Source organism: Medicago truncatula, chromosome 5, assembly GCF_003473485.1.
Source record: "Medicago truncatula cultivar Jemalong A17 chromosome 5, MtrunA17r5.0-ANR, whole genome shotgun sequence".
Lineage (NCBI taxonomy): Eukaryota > Viridiplantae > Streptophyta > Magnoliopsida > Fabales > Fabaceae > Medicago > Medicago truncatula.
Genome location: NC_053046.1, coordinates 27,203,365 through 27,221,654, shown reverse-complemented (window position 1 = coordinate 27,221,654; position 18,290 = coordinate 27,203,365). Strand labels below are relative to the sequence as shown.

The following is an 18,290-nucleotide window of genomic DNA, read 5'->3' as shown; positions in this document are numbered from 1 at the left end:
GGTCTTGTTGTGTATGGTGCAAAAAGTTTATTTGACCTGTAATAGCAGGTTTTCTAATCATATTAGAAATATTAAATATATCCCATAATCATTTATAAAATATTATGTTATGCTTATCCCCTTTTATTTCATTAATTTAACAACCATTCTTCAGCTCCTTCATCATGTTCTTCCAAAATTCCATTAAAACTAAGCTCAAACCATTATCAGGTTTTAAAACTAACTTCTTCCAGCCGCACCACCAATTGGATCTTCAAACCATAGTAGTGTCAATCTTCACTGTCTCTTTTTTCTTCCCCCAAACTATGTAGCAAACCCTCCCCAAATTGAACAAATATAAGATATTCTCTATCTACTTCTAGATCTGAAATTTTGTCTAGAGTGTTAATTAGTCTCAAAATATTCAGATCTGGGTTTAATTTTGGATATTTTGATTTGATGAAATTGGTTTGAATATTTTTTTATGGTGGGATCCTGGATTTTTTTCATAAATTTTTTATGAAATGGAATGCTGTTTGTTGATGAAAGAGACACTAAAAAATTAGTGTTCATCATCTCTCAAGAAAAAACAACAATGGTGTTCATCACGTGGAAGAGATTTTCAAAAAAAAAAAAAAAAATTGATTATTAAATAAATCGTATAACAAAAATTAGAGTCCCATACATTTTACTCATATATTTTTTAGATCGACATTTTATGAACATAAATTTTTAATTAACATAAATATAATTGCATTATTATTAAAGATTCTTTTTGAAAATATCAAACTATAACATCAAACCTACTACTCAAATTGCCCTTCTTCGATCTTGACCGTTGAATATTTAAATAATAAATCAATGGTAAAATACTCATTTTTGTATCATACACAAAAAGATGAACTTTGGTATCCTAAATGCCACCGTGTATTCTTGTTAATCTAATGAATTGATGATACTAAGGGGACTGAACTTTTGATGCCACTGTTCAAACAGTGGGGTGTTACTCACAACACTTTTGATGTTAAGTGTTAACTTCACCATAGAATTTTCTTAAAAAGAAATCATGCAAGATATAATTCTCATATTTTTATGACACCAAATTGATTAATAAAAATGAAGTAGATGGGATAAAAATCAAGTTCTAATTGGTTAATTAATCGAAGTAGAAAATGTCAAGATTTTCTTAAATATTTTACGCATAAAATAAGTTGTAGAATAAATTATAACTCAAGAAGAATATTACGAATGACATATATAATGTATAAAAATTATCGGGATGTTACAGGAATCCACGCCTTATTTCTTGTTTGTCAAACAACGCGTTTTTGTCCATAATCAACTGGGAGATTTGTTTCTAAAATATAGAAAATATTGTGCCTTTTATTTTCTTGTCCTTTACTTTTACGTATTTTATTTTAGTTAGCACGATGTTTAAACATTAAACTCAACATTCGTATTTGTACGTCTAGTGTTGGAACATCGTTTAGAATATCTTAAAACTAACGTGCTAGAATTTCACTTGATGTTTAATCTTCCAATTTTTCTTCCAACACAACACCAATGTTCCAACAGGACTTGTGTTGCACCTAAATAATTTTTGAAAATTAATAAACATTTTGTTCCTCATTTTCCAAATATCATAGTGGAGTGGCACAATGAGGTACCAATCAAAGTTTGGTTAAGGGCGAACCTTGAGACATGGTCTTTATGAAAGGGAAATCAAGGAAATATCAAGTTTTATAAAGGGTGAACCTAAACGAAGAAGAAAACATGGTGGAAAGACATGGAAGAAGAATTTCAGTTGTGAAGAAAGAAGAAGTAGTAACTAACATCGTCATTAATAATGAAAACAATTGACTTCAAATTAAATAATGGGAAAGTAACATATTGACAAATATGGAAACACATAATGTTTAAAAGTTACTATCAGTTCGTAAATTACTAATAAAAGAATTAAAGTTAAATTTGATTTAAGAATTGAAGAGATAGGATTTTTTTTTTTTTTTGCTCAAAAAAAAAAAAGTTTTGTTAAAGTTAGCCAAAGAAGAATTGATGATAGGAATGTTGACTTGAATATTGTTGATAGTAACCTTTTATTTATTAAGGAGTTGTTTATCGGTGTTTTTTTGTAAACAAGAAGGGCTGGTTTTGGTTATTACAAGCAGGATCAAACTAAAAATCTTAGGAGCTGTTGTGCAATGGTTTTTTCAGAAAATGAGTGAGAGTTCATCAAATTCATAGGTTGCTTTATGAACAAGACGAATCCGCGTGGTGTCTTTTGGCAGAAAAAAGGATAAAACAAAAGAAAACGTAGTAAATTCAGATAAAAGACTAAAAGTTTAAAACGCATAAACTTAAAGAAAAGGTAAACTGCATTGCATTAAAGTATAGGTGGTTCGACAAAACAAATTACACACATTTTGTATGACTCTTTTCTCTAGACTTCGGCACTTCGAGTGCTTAGAATTTCTATAAATGATTCGGGATCCATTTTTCATATGGAAAACTACTATTTATACATAGTAAAATAACTGAAAAAAGGCTAACTTCATGATCAACACTCCTTCCATCGAGAAATGGCTTGTCTCCCACGTTTTCATCAAGAAAACCGCTATTCTTTGAATTCAAATTCTTCTCTCCTCGCCAATAATTGCTTGACTTCGATGAACTAGCATTCTTGGCTTACATCTTGTCGAATTTCGGAGCTTTTAGACCCTTCCAACATGCTAAGCCCAAATCTCGTCGAAATCTTTATGTTGAAGAGAAAAGACTTTAATTCCTGAAAAGATGAAAGTCAACCAATGTTGACCGCATTAAATAAGTTTGTCGAAATTACATGCTAATAGTAACCTAATTCCTAGAAGTTTACCAATTAATATGAATAAGTGGATAATTTTGGTTCAAACCCCGCCCTTTACATAACACAATGTTCCTGCCATGTGAGTTACGCTCACAGCGACATTGTTGATATTAACTTTAATATAAGTAAATAATTATATGTAAAGCAATGTTGAGGTGGAATTTAAGCTAGTTAATAATATATTGGACATGATGGAAGATGTCATCAATAAGAACAAAGACATACATTACAATGTCAAAATGTCTTTTGTGAGTTTGTATTTAGAGACAAGGCGCTGAAGGAACAAACAAATGACAGAGATATCCCACTTGACCAGGGTAAGACGTCCTTAATTTAATTTTTTGATTTAGAATTTCTCTAAGATTAGGTGATGTATGGTTCAACATATGTTTAGGTTTTTATAGAGTCGTTTTCATACAATGTGATAAAACTATAGAGACAATATTTTTATGTGCAAGTTTAATTGTGTGATGTTGTCAATTCTTGCAAGTGTTTTACATTGAAGGAAATTTTGTCGTATTTTTCAATCGAGTGCTGTTATTTTAACAACTAAAAACCAACAACTTTCTCCACACCGTATCCTTTTCATTGACCAAGTAAGGCTGACACGCATCCCAAGATTATAAAGAATGATTAAAAATGTGATTTGTAGCCTTAACCGTAGTAAAATACGGTGTGGACAACCTAAAAGGTTGTTCATTTATCATTTCCCTTTTCAATCATATTACATTTCAAACACTTTCAGGGTAGAGGGTGTCACATGTCGCATGGCACTTAGGTTTCAACGAATATGTAAACCATTGTTTGGTGATTTTGTTAATAAAAATTGTATTCGTTCGATATAGTTGTTAAGGAACTACATTAATTGTGTTATGTCATGTTCACCCTTCAATATTATTTGTAGGGACCAAGCTTAGAAAGTATATAGTGTTTTAGTAACTACTTCTTGTTGATGTCTACACCTTCTTCAAGCATAAGAGACAATAACTTAGTCAATACTTTCTTGTTTAGATTTCAGTAATCATATCATATTTATAGTTTAGGCAATAGATCAACAATTTGAATGATTTCCTCTTTATAGGTTAGATATTATTTTACAAGTAGTGTTATGTTACAACAATGAAATATGGTGTTATTTTATTGTGGGATAACATCACCGACAATTGTGTAGGCTTAATATCTTTAACAAATAGAATAAAGAAGACTTTCATTGATGCAGTAGAAAAATCTAAGAATTAAAGTTCATCTACCAATTGCATATTGAATAATGTAAAAAAAACTTAACTCTTTTTTTTTTTAAGGATTTTTTAACTCATTATTAACCAACATATAAATATTCATTAACCATATTTTTTAAGAAAATTTTTTAAGTAAAGACTACGAAGAGTATTTAAACCCTAACATTCTAGTGATTAAACATGACTTTCTATTGGTAATTTTTAAGCAAGACCTATGTTGCACTCTGACGTACCATTGGTGAAAATTAGTTAACAATTTAACCTCATATTATTAAAATAGTAGAATAAATTAAACGCTTTAAACAAAAAGAAAGTATGCAAAAAAATATTTACGTAAACTTTAAATCCCAATTTCAACATAGCCAATAAATTTAGGGTGAAATCAAGGAACGCATCCAACGCCAAAACTTTCTCTAAAATGATATATAAGTTGGATGAATGGAGTTCAATCTTTGTATCTTGCAAGAATTCCTTGTATAATCATTAAACCAATAACTTCTACTTTTAATACAGAAATGAAATATTGGATTCTTTGTTTAAGAGAAATATAAATTGAATTATTTGTAAAATAACCAGTCTTTTGACATAAAACTATTTCTATAGGATTTGAATTCAAATCTATTTTTTTTTCAACTTACAACTATTGGAGACATCTTGATAGATGCTGGGAATATTGAAATAAAATTTGATATTCCTTAATGCCTTAATTTATTTGATTACCAACATGTTAGAATACAAAACCATAATTGAAAGGTCCATGAAATTATAAAAAGAAAAAAAAACATAATTATTGGATGCAAGCATAATACTGAGTATAAATAATGGAATAATTTATTTAAGGTATATTGCATAGATTTTGTGCTAGTGTAGCAACTCATTCTTCCCTGCAAAGTCTAAGTATAATCTATTAGGTTTGGTACTTATATGGTTCTATATCAAAATATACACATCGTCGTTTAATGCACTTCCACCCAAACCCTGTTAAGGGACTTTTTGGACAATCAGCATCAGTTTCACATGTAATATACTCTAATGTGAGAAAAGATATAAAAAAAATATTGTTAATATAACAATATAACTATTGCATACAAACAATAAAGTAAGAAGGAAACTTGAAAAGTATGAAAAAATAACTTACCCGCAACGTTCATTGCAAAAAGAAATAAAGAATTTAAGATAATCATAGCATAAACAAACTTGATTATTTTATACATATTTTCAACTCTTTGTATCTGATAAATATGATATTATTTGATCACTTTATAATGTTTAAAGAAATATTTCACTAAAATTTTTTTAAAGAAAAAATATCTCTTAAGGAGTTGTAAAGAAAGGACTTCCTAAAATGAAAACTATCATTATTAAAATTGTGTTTAGAACGATTATGGAAAGGGTAACGTAAGATACTCGCTAATCATTATAATTTATTCTTTTATAATTAACTTCTCAACCTTTGATAAAATAAAATAAATGAGAAATTTAAAAAATAAATAGTTAGAAACATAGCAAATTTAACGCTACAAACGATGCACGATCAAGATAACAACATAGTTTTGTAGAAGTTGATAATCATATATAAATCCTAAAAGAAAAACTAATTCTTACTTTCTTTGATAGTAATTTTATTTTTATGTTGTCATCATAAAGAACAAATTTTTCATCGCAAAACACCATAAAACATCGAAAGAAGATCATTTCTAGATAAAAGGCATAAGATTTTGTTATTTTGCATTATTGTAAAACGAACTTCAAAATGCTTGGAATATCTTGCAAAAGCATAAAACTCTACGTGCTCATGTATAAATGCTCCTTGTTTTAACAACTTGAGCTTCAAGCTCATGTTCCCCCCTTAGTCACTTTCAAATTGTTTGGACATCTTGCATGCTCCTTCATATTTCAACTTGGTTCACAATTGTATCCTAGGCAAGAAGAAGAGTATGCTCTATTGAGAATAATTACATAATCTTTCATAAGTTGATGTTTTAATAATCACAAAATCCTTTTTAAGTTGATGTTTTAATGATAACAAACTTAATTAAACAAAAAGACCAAATTGCTTCTAATATGTGCTGTTCTCCAATAAGTTTCTTCGAGTCTTCTTTCGAAAAGGATACTACAAAAAGAAGAGTCAACGAGTCTTTTATCTCCTGCAATATAGGTCATTTTCAGTTTTGTAAAAAAAAATTGTTTTGATTTACCCCTTAATAGACCAAACAAAAATGAAAGTTTCTTGAAAAAAAAAATTGGTTTTTGTTTTGCCTATTTAGGGGGGATAAATCAAAACAATTTTTTTTACAGGGGGTAAAGACCTATTAACCCCAAAAAGAATCATACCTTTTTTTTACTATCAATATTACTTACACATAAAAAGGAGGCAAACGAGCAACAAGCTGCGTCGTTAGACCTTTTTGGATGACAAAGCCAATCCTCGTAAACTCAACATTCATGGACCTAGGGGACATAACATTGATATGCATAACCCTTTGGACTCTATGTAGAAGATCAACAACTTCTGATGCTAGGAAGCTGAAAGTGTCAAAAGCAAATGGTATAAAAACATGTTGATTATCAGAACACGCTTTCTCATGTTTGGCCACTTTGTTTGATGCAGCTTTTAGGGCTACCAGACACGCCTTACGACAAACAGGGCACACCTCATCAATAGGAAATAGTGGAATCATAAGACGATATCGAAGGATAGTACGGTATTCCACTGGTGACATATGCTGACCTAACCCATCAATTGGGATAGCTAGAAGAAAATCTTGAGCAAAAATAAAGATTACTTGAAAAATATCATAATCACATTAAAACTTGAGATTCATTCTCAAATATAAATATATATATATATGTCATTATAAGATCAAATTGATCATGATTAGATCAAGATCGCAAACAACTATCGTAAATAGTTGATAGGGCATTAAAAATCATATTTAAGGTGTTAAAGGTGAATTGTGGGATTGTCAAAGTCTAAAGAGACAGTCCAAAACTTGTATGGACAGGCAAACCAATAAAATAAGAGAAACTAGTGCAATATTTAAGAGGTTATCTCTAGCACTATATTGGATAATATCACATATTGTATGGCCTAGACTAGCCTAGTTAGGTTGAACGAGCATACCATCATTATGCCATCTTCTGTATCTCTTATCTCTTTATTTGATAGCTCATAAGCAAGCATATTATTGATGACAACTCATCTAATGATGTTTTAGCTATGCTTTTTAGTCATTTAATAAGCATTTGAGGTTATTTTTAGAAGAGTTTTAGATGAGTTGTTTATGGTTTAAAGGACATTTTGTATTATTTTCATTTGGGTCATTGTAATTCTATTTGTTCACAAAACTAACAACTTAATATGCGTTTTGAGTCTTTTTATTTGATAAATCATGTAATTCGATAAATCAAGACATCTCATGAAATTTATAGAAGTTAGAGAATGATGGCCAATGGAGATTTAGAAGGTTATAAAAATAATATAAGTTGTGGAAATTCTGTCTCAAATCTCAACAACATATCATGGAAGGAAAATACACAGAACTAATAAAAACTGTAAAATTCGCACTGGCCACATGTATAAGCCAATCTCAATTGATGCACATGCAAAATTTATCATCAATATTCATCCAATTTCTTCAAATATCAAATTTATTTTGATACATAATTAGCAAACTTGAATCTCTTCTCAAAATTTGAGAAACAACCCGAATTTAAAAAGGGTTACAATTCAACCCCTATTCTTATAACACATGTTTTTACTTCAACAAATAGAATCATAATGGATCCATACCAAAAAATAGAGAGCTGGTACACATAATTAAGACTCGTCTCCCATTGCCCTAGCTTCATATAATATCTCAAAATGAGAAACATACACACGTAGAAATTCTAACATTGCTAGATCATAAAAGTATAACTTTGTGGAATTATAGAAGTTTGTAGAAGGCCAAGCCATCACAAGAACTATAAGAACATAAAGAACAAATTTTTCATCGCAAAACACCATAAAACATCGAAAGAAGATCATTTCTAGATAAAAGGCATAAGATTTTGTTATTTTGCATTATTGTAAAACGAACTTCAAAATGCTTGGAATATCTTGCAAAAGCATAAAACCCTACGTGCTCATGTATAAATGCTCCTTGTTTTAACAACTTGAGCTTCAAGCTCTTGTTCCCCCCTTAGTCACTTTCAAATTGTTTGGACATCTTGCATGCTCCTTCATATTTCAACTTGGTTCACAATTGTATCCTAGGCAAGAAGAAGAGTATGCTCTATTGAGAATAATTACATAATCTTTCATAAGTTGATGTTTTAATAATCACAAAATCCTTTTTAAGTTGATGTTTTAATGATAACAAACTTAATTAAACAAAAAGACCAAATTGCTTCTAATATGTGCTGTTCTCCAATAAATTTCTTCGAGTCTTCTTTCGAAAAGGATACTGCAAAAAGAAGGGTCAACGAGTCTTTTATCTCCTGCAATATAGGTCATTTCCAGTTTTGTAAAAAAAAATTGTTTTGATTTACCCCTTAATAGACCAAAAAAAAATGAAAGTTTCTTGAAAAAAAAAATTGGTTTTTGTTTTGCCTATTTAGGGGGGGTAAATCAAAACAATTTTTTTTACAGGGGGTAAAGACCTATTAACCCCAAAAAGAATCATACCTTTTTTTTACTATCAATATTACTTACACATAAAAAGGAGGCAAACGAGCAACAAGCTGCGTCGTTAGACCTTTTTGGATGACAAAGCCAATCCTCGTAAACTCAACATTCATGGACCTAGGGGACATAACATTGATATGCATAACCCTTTGGACTCTATGTAGAAGATCAACAACTTCTGATGCTAGGAAGCTGAAAGTGTCAAAAGCAAATGGTATAAAAACATGTTGATTATCAGAACACGCTTTCTCATGTTTGGCCACTTTGTTTGATGCAGCTTTTAGGGCTACCAGACACGCCTTACGACAAACAAGGCACACCTCATCAATAGGAAATAGTGGAATCATAAGACGATATCGAAGGATAGTACGGTATTCCACTGGTGACATATGCTGACCCAACCCATCAATTGGGATAGCTAGAAGAAAATCTTGAGCAAAAATAAAGATTACTTGAAAAATATCATAATCACATTAAAACTTGAGATTCATTCTCAAATATATATATATATATATATATATATATATATATATATGTCATTATAAGATCAAATTGATCATGATTAGATCAAGATCGCAAACAACTATCGTAAATAGTTGATAGGGCATTAAAAATCATATTTAAGGTGTTAAAGGTGAATTGTGGGATTGTCAAAGTCTAAAGAGACAGTCCAAAACTTGTATGGACAAGCAAACCAATAAAATAAGAGAAAATAGTGCAATATTTAAGAGGTTATCTCTAGCACTATATTGGATAATATCACATATTGTATGGCCTAGACTAGCCTAGTTAGGTTGAACGAGCATACCATCATTATGTCATCTTCTGTATCTCTTATCTCTTTCTTTGATAGCTCATAAGCAAGCATATTATTGATGACAACTCATCTAATGATGTTTTAGCTATGCTTTTTAGTCATTTAATAAGCATTTGAGGTTATTTTTAGAAGAGTTTTAGATGAGTTGTTTATGGTTTAAAGGACATTTTGTATTATTTTCATTTGGGTTATTGTAATTCTATTTGTTCACAAAACTAACAACTTAATATGCGTTTTGAGTCTTTTTATTTGATAAATCATGTAATTCGATAAATCAAGACATCTCATGAAATTTATAGAAGTTAGAGAATGATGGCCAATGGAGATTTAGAAGGTTATAAAAATAATATAAGTTGTGGAAATTTTGTCTCAAATCTCAACAACATATCATGGAAGGAAAATACACGGAACTAATAAAAACTGTAAAATTCGCACTGGCCACATGTATAAGCCAATCTCAATTGATGCACATGCAAAATTTATCATCAATATTCATCCAATTTCTTCAAATATCAAATTTATTTTGATACATAATTAGCAAACTTGAATCTCTTCTCAAAATTTGAGAAACAACCCGAATTTAAAAAGGGTCACAATTCAACCCCTATTTTTATAACAAATGTTTTTACTTCAACAAATAGAATCATAATGGATCCATACCAAAAAAAATAGAGAGCTGGTACACATAATTAAGACTCGTCTCCCATTGCCCTAGCTTCATATAATATCTCAAAATGAGAAACATACACACGTAGAAATTCTAACATTGCTAGATCATAAAAGTATAACTTTGTGGAATTATAGAAGTTTGTAGAAGGCCAAGCCATCACAAGAACTATAAGATCATTATAGGTTCCAAAAACAATTATATCTCCTTCACTGTCCATGAACTGTAAATGACGAAAAACTCAGTAGGATAATATCTACACATAATGTCTGAAGTGGTGAATTTTTAGTCAATAGGCTACTTCACAAAAAAAAAATCAATATCCATCTCAATGATTGCATTCTAAGCATCTAGAATATAAAGCTCCATAATCACATATTGCATCATCATTCATCACTCAATTGTGTTTAGAAAATATATGAAATACAAATTAATATTATATTATATTAATAAGTGTTATGAAAAAGTAACAACACAACGAATAAAAAACAAATACAACATTTCATGCTGATTAAAATGTATATATGCAGTTGAATTGAGTTTTAAAGAAATAATCAAATATACGATCCGAACAACTTTCACAAAAATGATATCTAAACAAAATTCAGTTGTGTTTTTTCAGTTTTTTCGATCACTTTGAGATTTTTATTCAAACTGAGTTGTATATAAACCTAGGTATCTTTTTTTTTTTTAACCGCAATATATAAACAGTTTTTTTTTTTTGTCAGGTAGCCTAATGACTAGAATTCTCATTTTTAAACGAGAATAAGTGGGGTGTCTGGGGTTCGAATCCCGGCCCCTGCATATAACAATGCATATCCCTGCCAACTGAGCTATGCTCACGGGGACGATATAAACATAGTTATCACATACACGTATGATAGGTCTAGGGGCAATTATACCCTTTCATATTCATTGAGCAAAAACAAATTATTACAAACTAATGGTTAATTTGTTTGGCTCAATTGTTCTCTATTCATCAACAGAGAGATGAGCCAAAGCAACTGCGACCCTTTCCCTTATAAACTCAAATCTCTCCGCCTACCTCCCTTTTCTCCTCTCACCCCCCCTTTCTCTCCCATCCAAAGGTTCCTTCTTTTAAGGTTCTTCATGCATGTCTTCATTTATAATTTTTTTTGTTTTGTTTTGAGACCATCTTGATTAGATTCATTTCCTTTTTTTTGCATGAACACAAACAATTTTGAATTGATAGATAATCAATCATCAACATGGGTCGGGTTAAACTTGAAATAAAAAGAATAGAGAACACAACGAATAGACAAGTTACGTTCTCAAAACGTAGAAATGGTCTCATCAAGAAAGCTTATGAGTTGTCAATCCTTTGTGATATTGATATTGCTCTTATAATGTTTTCTCCATCAAAACGTCTTAGTCATTTTTCCGGTAAAAGAAGGTATATACTAATTGCATTCTCTTCATATATAATTTGTTTCTTATGCAAATTAGGCATGGTTTTATTTTATTTAGTAATAGCCAATGAATTTATTATGTCTCTTTTCTTCTTCAGAGATGATTGCTTTTGATGGATTTTGAGAAAATTATGATTATTAATTTGTTCTACATGTTCAAAGTTAATATTACAACTATTGATTCGTTTATGCTTTAGATGCAATGATTTGTGACTCGTAAAATAATAATTTGTTTTTTTGGTTAGTCAATTATATTTTTTGTGTTCTTGTTTTCTGTCCTATGGGTTAGGATCTTGACCAATTGTTACGGTAGAATATTTCCCTTGAAACCATTGCTGTCTTTTGAAAATTATAGCAAAACAACATCATATGATTTTAACCAAAAGAACAAAAATATTTAAATTTCAAGTAATGAGTAACACAATAGTATTTTTCTTTCTTAAAATAAAGGAAAGGCTCATGAAAAATTATTTTTTAAATGGTGCTCATGTAAAACTTAAAAGCTACTATATACTAATGCTCATAATGATATTTTTATTATTGTGATAATCAGGATAGAAGATGTTTTAAGTCGTTACATTAATCTTCCTGACCAAGAAAGAGATAAGTATGTTCTCAACAAATAACTTCATTTTGCATGAATTATATATATATATATATATATATATATATATATATATATATATATATATATGGTGGTTCTAAACTTCTAAACACATTTGGCTTTTTAATTTCATTATTTATAGTAATTTGTTTCTTGCAGTGCTGTAAGTTTTCCTGAGCCACCCTACCGCAGGTATACTCTCAGGAAACCTTTGTCTCCCCAATTTTTCCAATAAATTGATTATTATAGAATTTAATTTATTTTTCTTCTACAACAAAAAATTACTTAGTATTTTTTTTATTTTATTACTAATTTACTTCTTTTTCATTTATTTGCAGGGGTATTCAGAACAAGGAGGTAATTTTACTAACTATATATGTAAATAAAAAATGAATATATATTTCTTTAAAATTTGAGAATCCATTAATCCCTTGAAATTTACAAAAATATTCCAAGCTAGCTCAATCAAATATTGTCCTCTCAAGCTATATATTATTAATAAATTCTAAAAAAATTAAATAAACTACCAACAAAAATTGGAGCAGAAAAAAATAATTTTTTTTTTGAAAGGTGGAGCAGAATAAATAAGCTAATCTCTAATTTTATCATTTCTAGCATTTACATAGTAGAAGTGTAGAATATTTTCTATAACTAGTATTTGTCATGTAATTTATTTATTTTTCATATGAATACTTTATAATTTTAGTTTATTTTGTATTTTACAGTATTTTCTCAGGATTCTTCAGCAGTTGAGAAGTGAAAATGACGTATCCCTTCATATGTCCAAGTTCGTAAATATGCTAAATCTGTGAACTCTTTATAATAGAATTTTGGATGATCAAATTAATAGGGCTAAACTTGTGTTCTTTTGCTTTTCGATAATGTTTCTTCTACTGCTTCAATGAAGTCCGGGAGACATCAACTCTGAGATTGAGGTAAGAACATGTCACCATGGCATACTGCAATTTTTATTTGAATATTAAAATTTAAAAAAATTATAGAATAAACCATCGATTTGGTCCCTAAACTATATAAATATAAAAAAAGGGTGTGGTTGTGGATAATCTAGATTCAATTTTGTCGTCGGAACGCTCTGCGAACGAGAGCTGATTAAGAGGGGCGAGAGCTGATTAAGAGGGGGTGGTTGATGTTATTTAGGTAGGGATCTGATTTTAGTGGGTGGGGAGCTCTTGGTGTATCCGTTGTAGGCCGCCTCTGTTTTCAGGTTCATCTACCGTCGCTAGCTCTTGTTGAGTTTTGGGGGCATCGAGTGTGTGTGGCTTTGAGCTGAGCCTTTTCCTTTCTGATACGATTTTATGTTTGCATCACCTTACATCATGTTGATTGTCTTCATGTTTGTGTCATGGATTCTGGTGGGCTGATTAATTTTGCTTCGAGATTGGAAGTTAATGTCTAGTTGCAACCTTGTCTGGCTAGTTATGGTGTCTTCTTCGATGGATCGAGTGTGAGGGGTGCCTTGCTGATTTGGTTACGGACTCTAGTGGGCCGATCGCTTTTGATTCTAGACTGGGAGTCAGTTCTTTAATTCAAGTTTTTGTTTTGGGCTATTTATGGTGTTCTTTCGGTGAAACGGAGGGTGATAGGTGGCGGAAGTTGTATTAGTATTGGATTAAAACTTTTTTGAATGTGGCTCAACTCTAGAGATGTGTGGAGGATGCTTTGACCTTTACGGGCGTTGTTTTGGGGTGAGTAGTGGCAATGAGTGGTTATGAATTCGTTTTTAGTGGTTGTTTACGACAGTCTAATTTTGGTGGTGAGGTTTCTTTTGGTGGTTGTTGTCCTCATGAGTATTGAAACCTTGTCTTTGTTAGGTGTTGTGTATATGAGTGTTTTTTATGGTGTTTATTTTAGGTGTTCTGCCTATATACGGCGCCTGTAGTTTGTAATCTCTTATTCACCGATTTATGTTCGTTTTGAGCAGGGATATGATTTCATAATAAATTTGCTGTGTTTTTTTATTTTATTGTTAGATATAAAGTTGTGCTTAAACATCAAGAAATTTGACAATTCAGTTTATGCCATTAAGATGTTAGGGCTGAATATTTTATATGTTAGTGTATATAAATTGAGGGATTTCATATAGTTTAGAGATTATTCATTTTATTTACATAGTTTGGGGATTAAATTGAAGAGGGAGTGATAAATTAGAGACTAGATTGATGAATTATATTTTTTATTCAAAATTATATGTTCACTCCTAGATTGTATTAATTATTAATTAATTATGTAACATATTTAAGTATTTAGATGAATCACATCCTTTCTCATGATCATTAAATTTTCTTCTTAACTAGGAACTCCAACAAGAAGTTTGTAGATTACAACAACAACTTCAAATGGCAGAGGAACAGATAAGGTTCATGATTAATCTTTGTATTAAGATTGTCCAAAGTTTTTCTAATTTATTTTTTCCAATAATTAATTATTCTAATGTTGTGGTGGATGAACTCAGGATATACGAACCCGACCCATTAAAGATGACTTCTATTGCAGAGCTTGAAACAAGTGAAAAAAACATTGTAGAAACCATGTCACGTGTCATGCAGAGAAAGGTTTAATAATATCATAATCTATTTTTCTTCATTTTTATTCTTGGTTCTTTTTTTGTTGCAATTTTCTTTGTGTATTTATTTATATTAAAAACATGCATGTGTATTCATGGTTGCAGGAAGTTTTGTTGAACAACCAACTATCTTCGTATGATCCATCTAGTATTCAGGTAATTAAATGAAAATATGTTTAAATTAACATCAGCTATCATTTTTTTTTTTGTAGAAAAATATGTTTATATGTGTTGATGGAAATCATATCATAATTTTTTTTATCAAGTTGTAGGGTGATTAGAATTCATATTTTTCAATATCAATAAGAGGGGTGTTCGGGGTTCGAACCCCAACTCCTAGATATAACAATGCATGTTTCTACCGACTAAGTTATATCCACGTGGACGTATGTGGTAGTAAAATATTATATAAAGACTTTAGAATTTATAATTAAATTAAAATCACAAAAATTATGGCAGGGAATGCCCACCACTTTCGAGAATGTAGGTTGGCTACAAGATAGTGGACAGAACCATTCTCATAACATTTTTGACGCATCAGCTCCTATGGATCCTCTCAGGTTTCAATTTCTTCAACTTATCTCTATTTCTGATTATTTCCTTTTATCTCATATATAAGAATAATTCTCTTGCAACTGTGATCCAATTATTAAAAAAGGAACTCATTTGAAAGTGCATAATTTCTCTGATTCATTTTATGCCCCTATTTAATATAATGTATGAGATTTTAGAAATTCACATAATAAATATAAAACACTTGATGCTAAAAATATATTTGAAATAAAGTTAAATATTTTAAATCATAACATTAAATACAAACTTTTTAATTTTAGAGATTTTTTTAATTTATTTTTGTATGGAGAAGATAATGCAAGAGGTGGAAAAAAATAAGAAGTGATTTATCATTTTTTTTTTTTATTTCATTAGATGTATTCGCTCAATTGGCAAAAAAAAAAAAAAAAAAATTGTCCACATGTTGACCGGGTAAAAATCAAGAGTGATCATCTTATAAAGTGAATTCTAGCAATCAAACTACTTGACCCAGAAAAATCAAGACTGATCACCTTAACAAAAAAAAAATCAAGAGTGATCACACTATTAAACTTAGGATATTAAACAAAAAAGAGGGTTCGAGAACCACTTGTATTACAAACAAGGCCCCCCTTTTTTTCCGCTAAAACCCACATGCAAGAGGTTGTTTTAATCCTATCCACAATATAATCTTCGACATCCGGAGATTATGAGGAGAAAATTATCTCATTTCTAACTTCTCAAATCTTCCAAATTGTTGTGTGCCAGATTAGAATTAATCATTTCCGGTGTTTTTTATTCAAAGAGGATGATGAAAAATAGTCTAGAAGAGAGACCATATCCCAGATAAAATCGCTCTCATTCCAATCCACTTGAAAATTGAATACTAAACCTTTCTGACAAAACTACTTTTACAAAACAAATGATCTTCATCCTCATCAACCCCAAACACCACATACAATTCCATCCACCCTCCTCCAAAAGCATATATTTATGCACAATACGATTTCATGTATATTATAATTCGTTTGCTTAGTAGACAAAATGTGGTTTTGAATTGTGTTCCATTGATCCTTCAATTTCAAGCTATGCAACAATTTTATATTGTACAATTTTAAAGACACGCTAAAACATTTTGATGGACAAGTAAAAAATTATTGTATTTAATGTTTTAAAAATCATAAAATTGTCCGTTTTAAATATTTTTGTGCATAAATATTTGATCTTTACTAGATAATGATGATGATTATTATGATGGCATATTTAGGGATTTGTCCTCTGCTGTGTATGGTTCATTTTCACAAGGAACAAGTTCAAATGTTGTTGATCAAAGAAATATAGGAGAATGCCACGTGGCAAATCCAAACGATGGAAACATGCAAACATGGCCACAAGGATACACATTATATCCTCAACAACATCATCAACATATTCAACATGACATAGTAGGAACTGATCATCAACATCATCATCATCACAACATCCAAGATATGATGCCACATGGACAAATGAACATGCCAATCACTGCCTCACAAGTTGAACCACCCAAAAATGAATCATTAACAGATCAATATGATCAATGTAAACAACCTAATCATCAGCTTCATGCTCAATGACACAAACTAATATAAATATATGCTATCAAGATCAAGAAGCTATATTCTTAAATTATTTTGTGTTACAAATATGATGTTAGTTAACCAGCTATAAATTTTCATATTAGCTGGATATCTGTAAAATAATTACGTATCATGTGCATGTAAACTATACTCACCATTGTCCTTGTATTACAATTTCAAAGAAAAGAGTTAGAAAATAGTCTGAAAGATACAAAAAGGGAAACAATATTATTTTGCATTTTTTATATTTTAAGAAGGGGGCTTCTATGGTGCTGTCAATAAATGACTTTTTTAGAAAAGTTATTTTGTTTAACCAATAGTATAATTGTTGATGTATGTCAACTAGTGTATTATTGATGGACCACTCTAAAACTAAACTTTACCTTATTACAAATCAGTCTTTGTACAAACTATTAAGGGGAGTCTATGTGTTAAGGCGTAAAGCAGTATGGAGGAGGTGGAGGAGGATGTGATGATTGTTTAGAATTTTCATTATTTTGTTTGTTTTTCGAAGAAATTGAAGAACATTAGTTTATAAAGATTTAATTTTTAGGATATCTATGAAAAGGGGGGTTTGTTAATTGAAGGATTGGAACCTTGCGAAAATCGGTTTATAACAGTTCAATTTTAGGTGTATAATATCACATGTTTTTTAGATTTTTTCACCGATTATGTTTCTTTTCCCATAAATTGTAGAATTGGAACCTTGAGAAAAGTCAGTATACAAAGGTTCAATTTGTTAAGGTTTTTAAGAAAAGTGTCATTTTGTTGATTAAATTGAGATATAATATAATTTGAGGGTTTTAATTTTTGTGTTTAGAAGAAGATTTGAGATGAACATAACATAAATCCATGATATTTGGAGACATATTTATGTAGAAATCAAAGGACGGAAGTGATTAAAGGTATGGATGGTGTTGGACCAGATGAATTTTTTGAGTAAAAGGTATGAACAAATTTGAACTGATGAAGATGATAAGATTTTGGAGTGAAAGGGAGTGAAATAATGACAAAATAAGATGATAAAATTTTGGAGTTAAAGGAACTGATGAAAATGAACAAATTCAAACTGATGAAGATGAATGAGATTCGAAAGATTTACGATTTTGATGATGAAAAGATGAAGGAGATGAAAAGCTCAGAGATGAAAGGAACTGATGAAGATGAACAATTTTGATGCATACGTTTTACAATTACAAAATAAAATAATAATAAAAATGTTTAATTTTGATTTAATCAGGGAAATAGTTGCAATAAGTAAAGATATAATGACACACCTTATGAGCAAA

The 18,290-nt window shown here is 30.1% G+C and overlaps 1 protein-coding gene and 1 long non-coding RNA gene across 2 annotated transcripts; one reads left to right on the top strand and one right to left on the bottom strand.

Moving 5' to 3' along the window:
- Positions 1-4,764: 4,764 nt before the first annotated feature.
- LOC25494791 (uncharacterized) lies at positions 4,765-5,405 on the bottom strand. The gene is made up of 2 exons (XR_003012296.2): positions 5,219-5,405; positions 4,765-5,109 (listed from the first exon to the last, which is right to left on the bottom strand). It is a non-coding gene; the product is annotated as an uncharacterized lncRNA (long non-coding RNA).
- Positions 5,406-11,173: 5,768 nt separating this feature from the next.
- Positions 11,174-17,149, top strand: LOC11437074 (agamous-like MADS-box protein AGL104). The gene is made up of 11 exons (XM_024783311.2): positions 11,174-11,647; positions 12,217-12,270; positions 12,427-12,459; positions 12,606-12,624; positions 12,993-13,054; positions 13,175-13,202; positions 14,583-14,644; positions 14,741-14,840; positions 14,957-15,007; positions 15,311-15,411; positions 16,650-17,149. The coding sequence occupies exons 1-11, from the start codon at positions 11,463-11,465 to the stop codon at positions 16,996-16,998; spliced, it is 1,044 nt and encodes a 347-aa protein (XP_024639079.2). The 5' UTR covers positions 11,174-11,462; the 3' UTR covers positions 16,999-17,149.
- Positions 17,150-18,290: the final 1,141 nt, after the last annotated feature.

Coding starts and splice junctions, on each gene's coding strand:
- LOC11437074 (XM_024783311.2), top strand. CDS start 11,463: ATGGGTCGGGTTAAACTTGAAATAAAAAGAATAGAGAACACAACGAAT. Junction 13,203..14,582: donor ACATCAACTCTGAGATTGAG/GTAAGAACATGT, acceptor CTTCTTAACTAG/GAACTCCAACAAGAAGTTTG. Junction 15,008..15,310: donor ATGATCCATCTAGTATTCAG/GTAATTAAATGA, acceptor AAATTATGGCAG/GGAATGCCCACCACTTTCGA.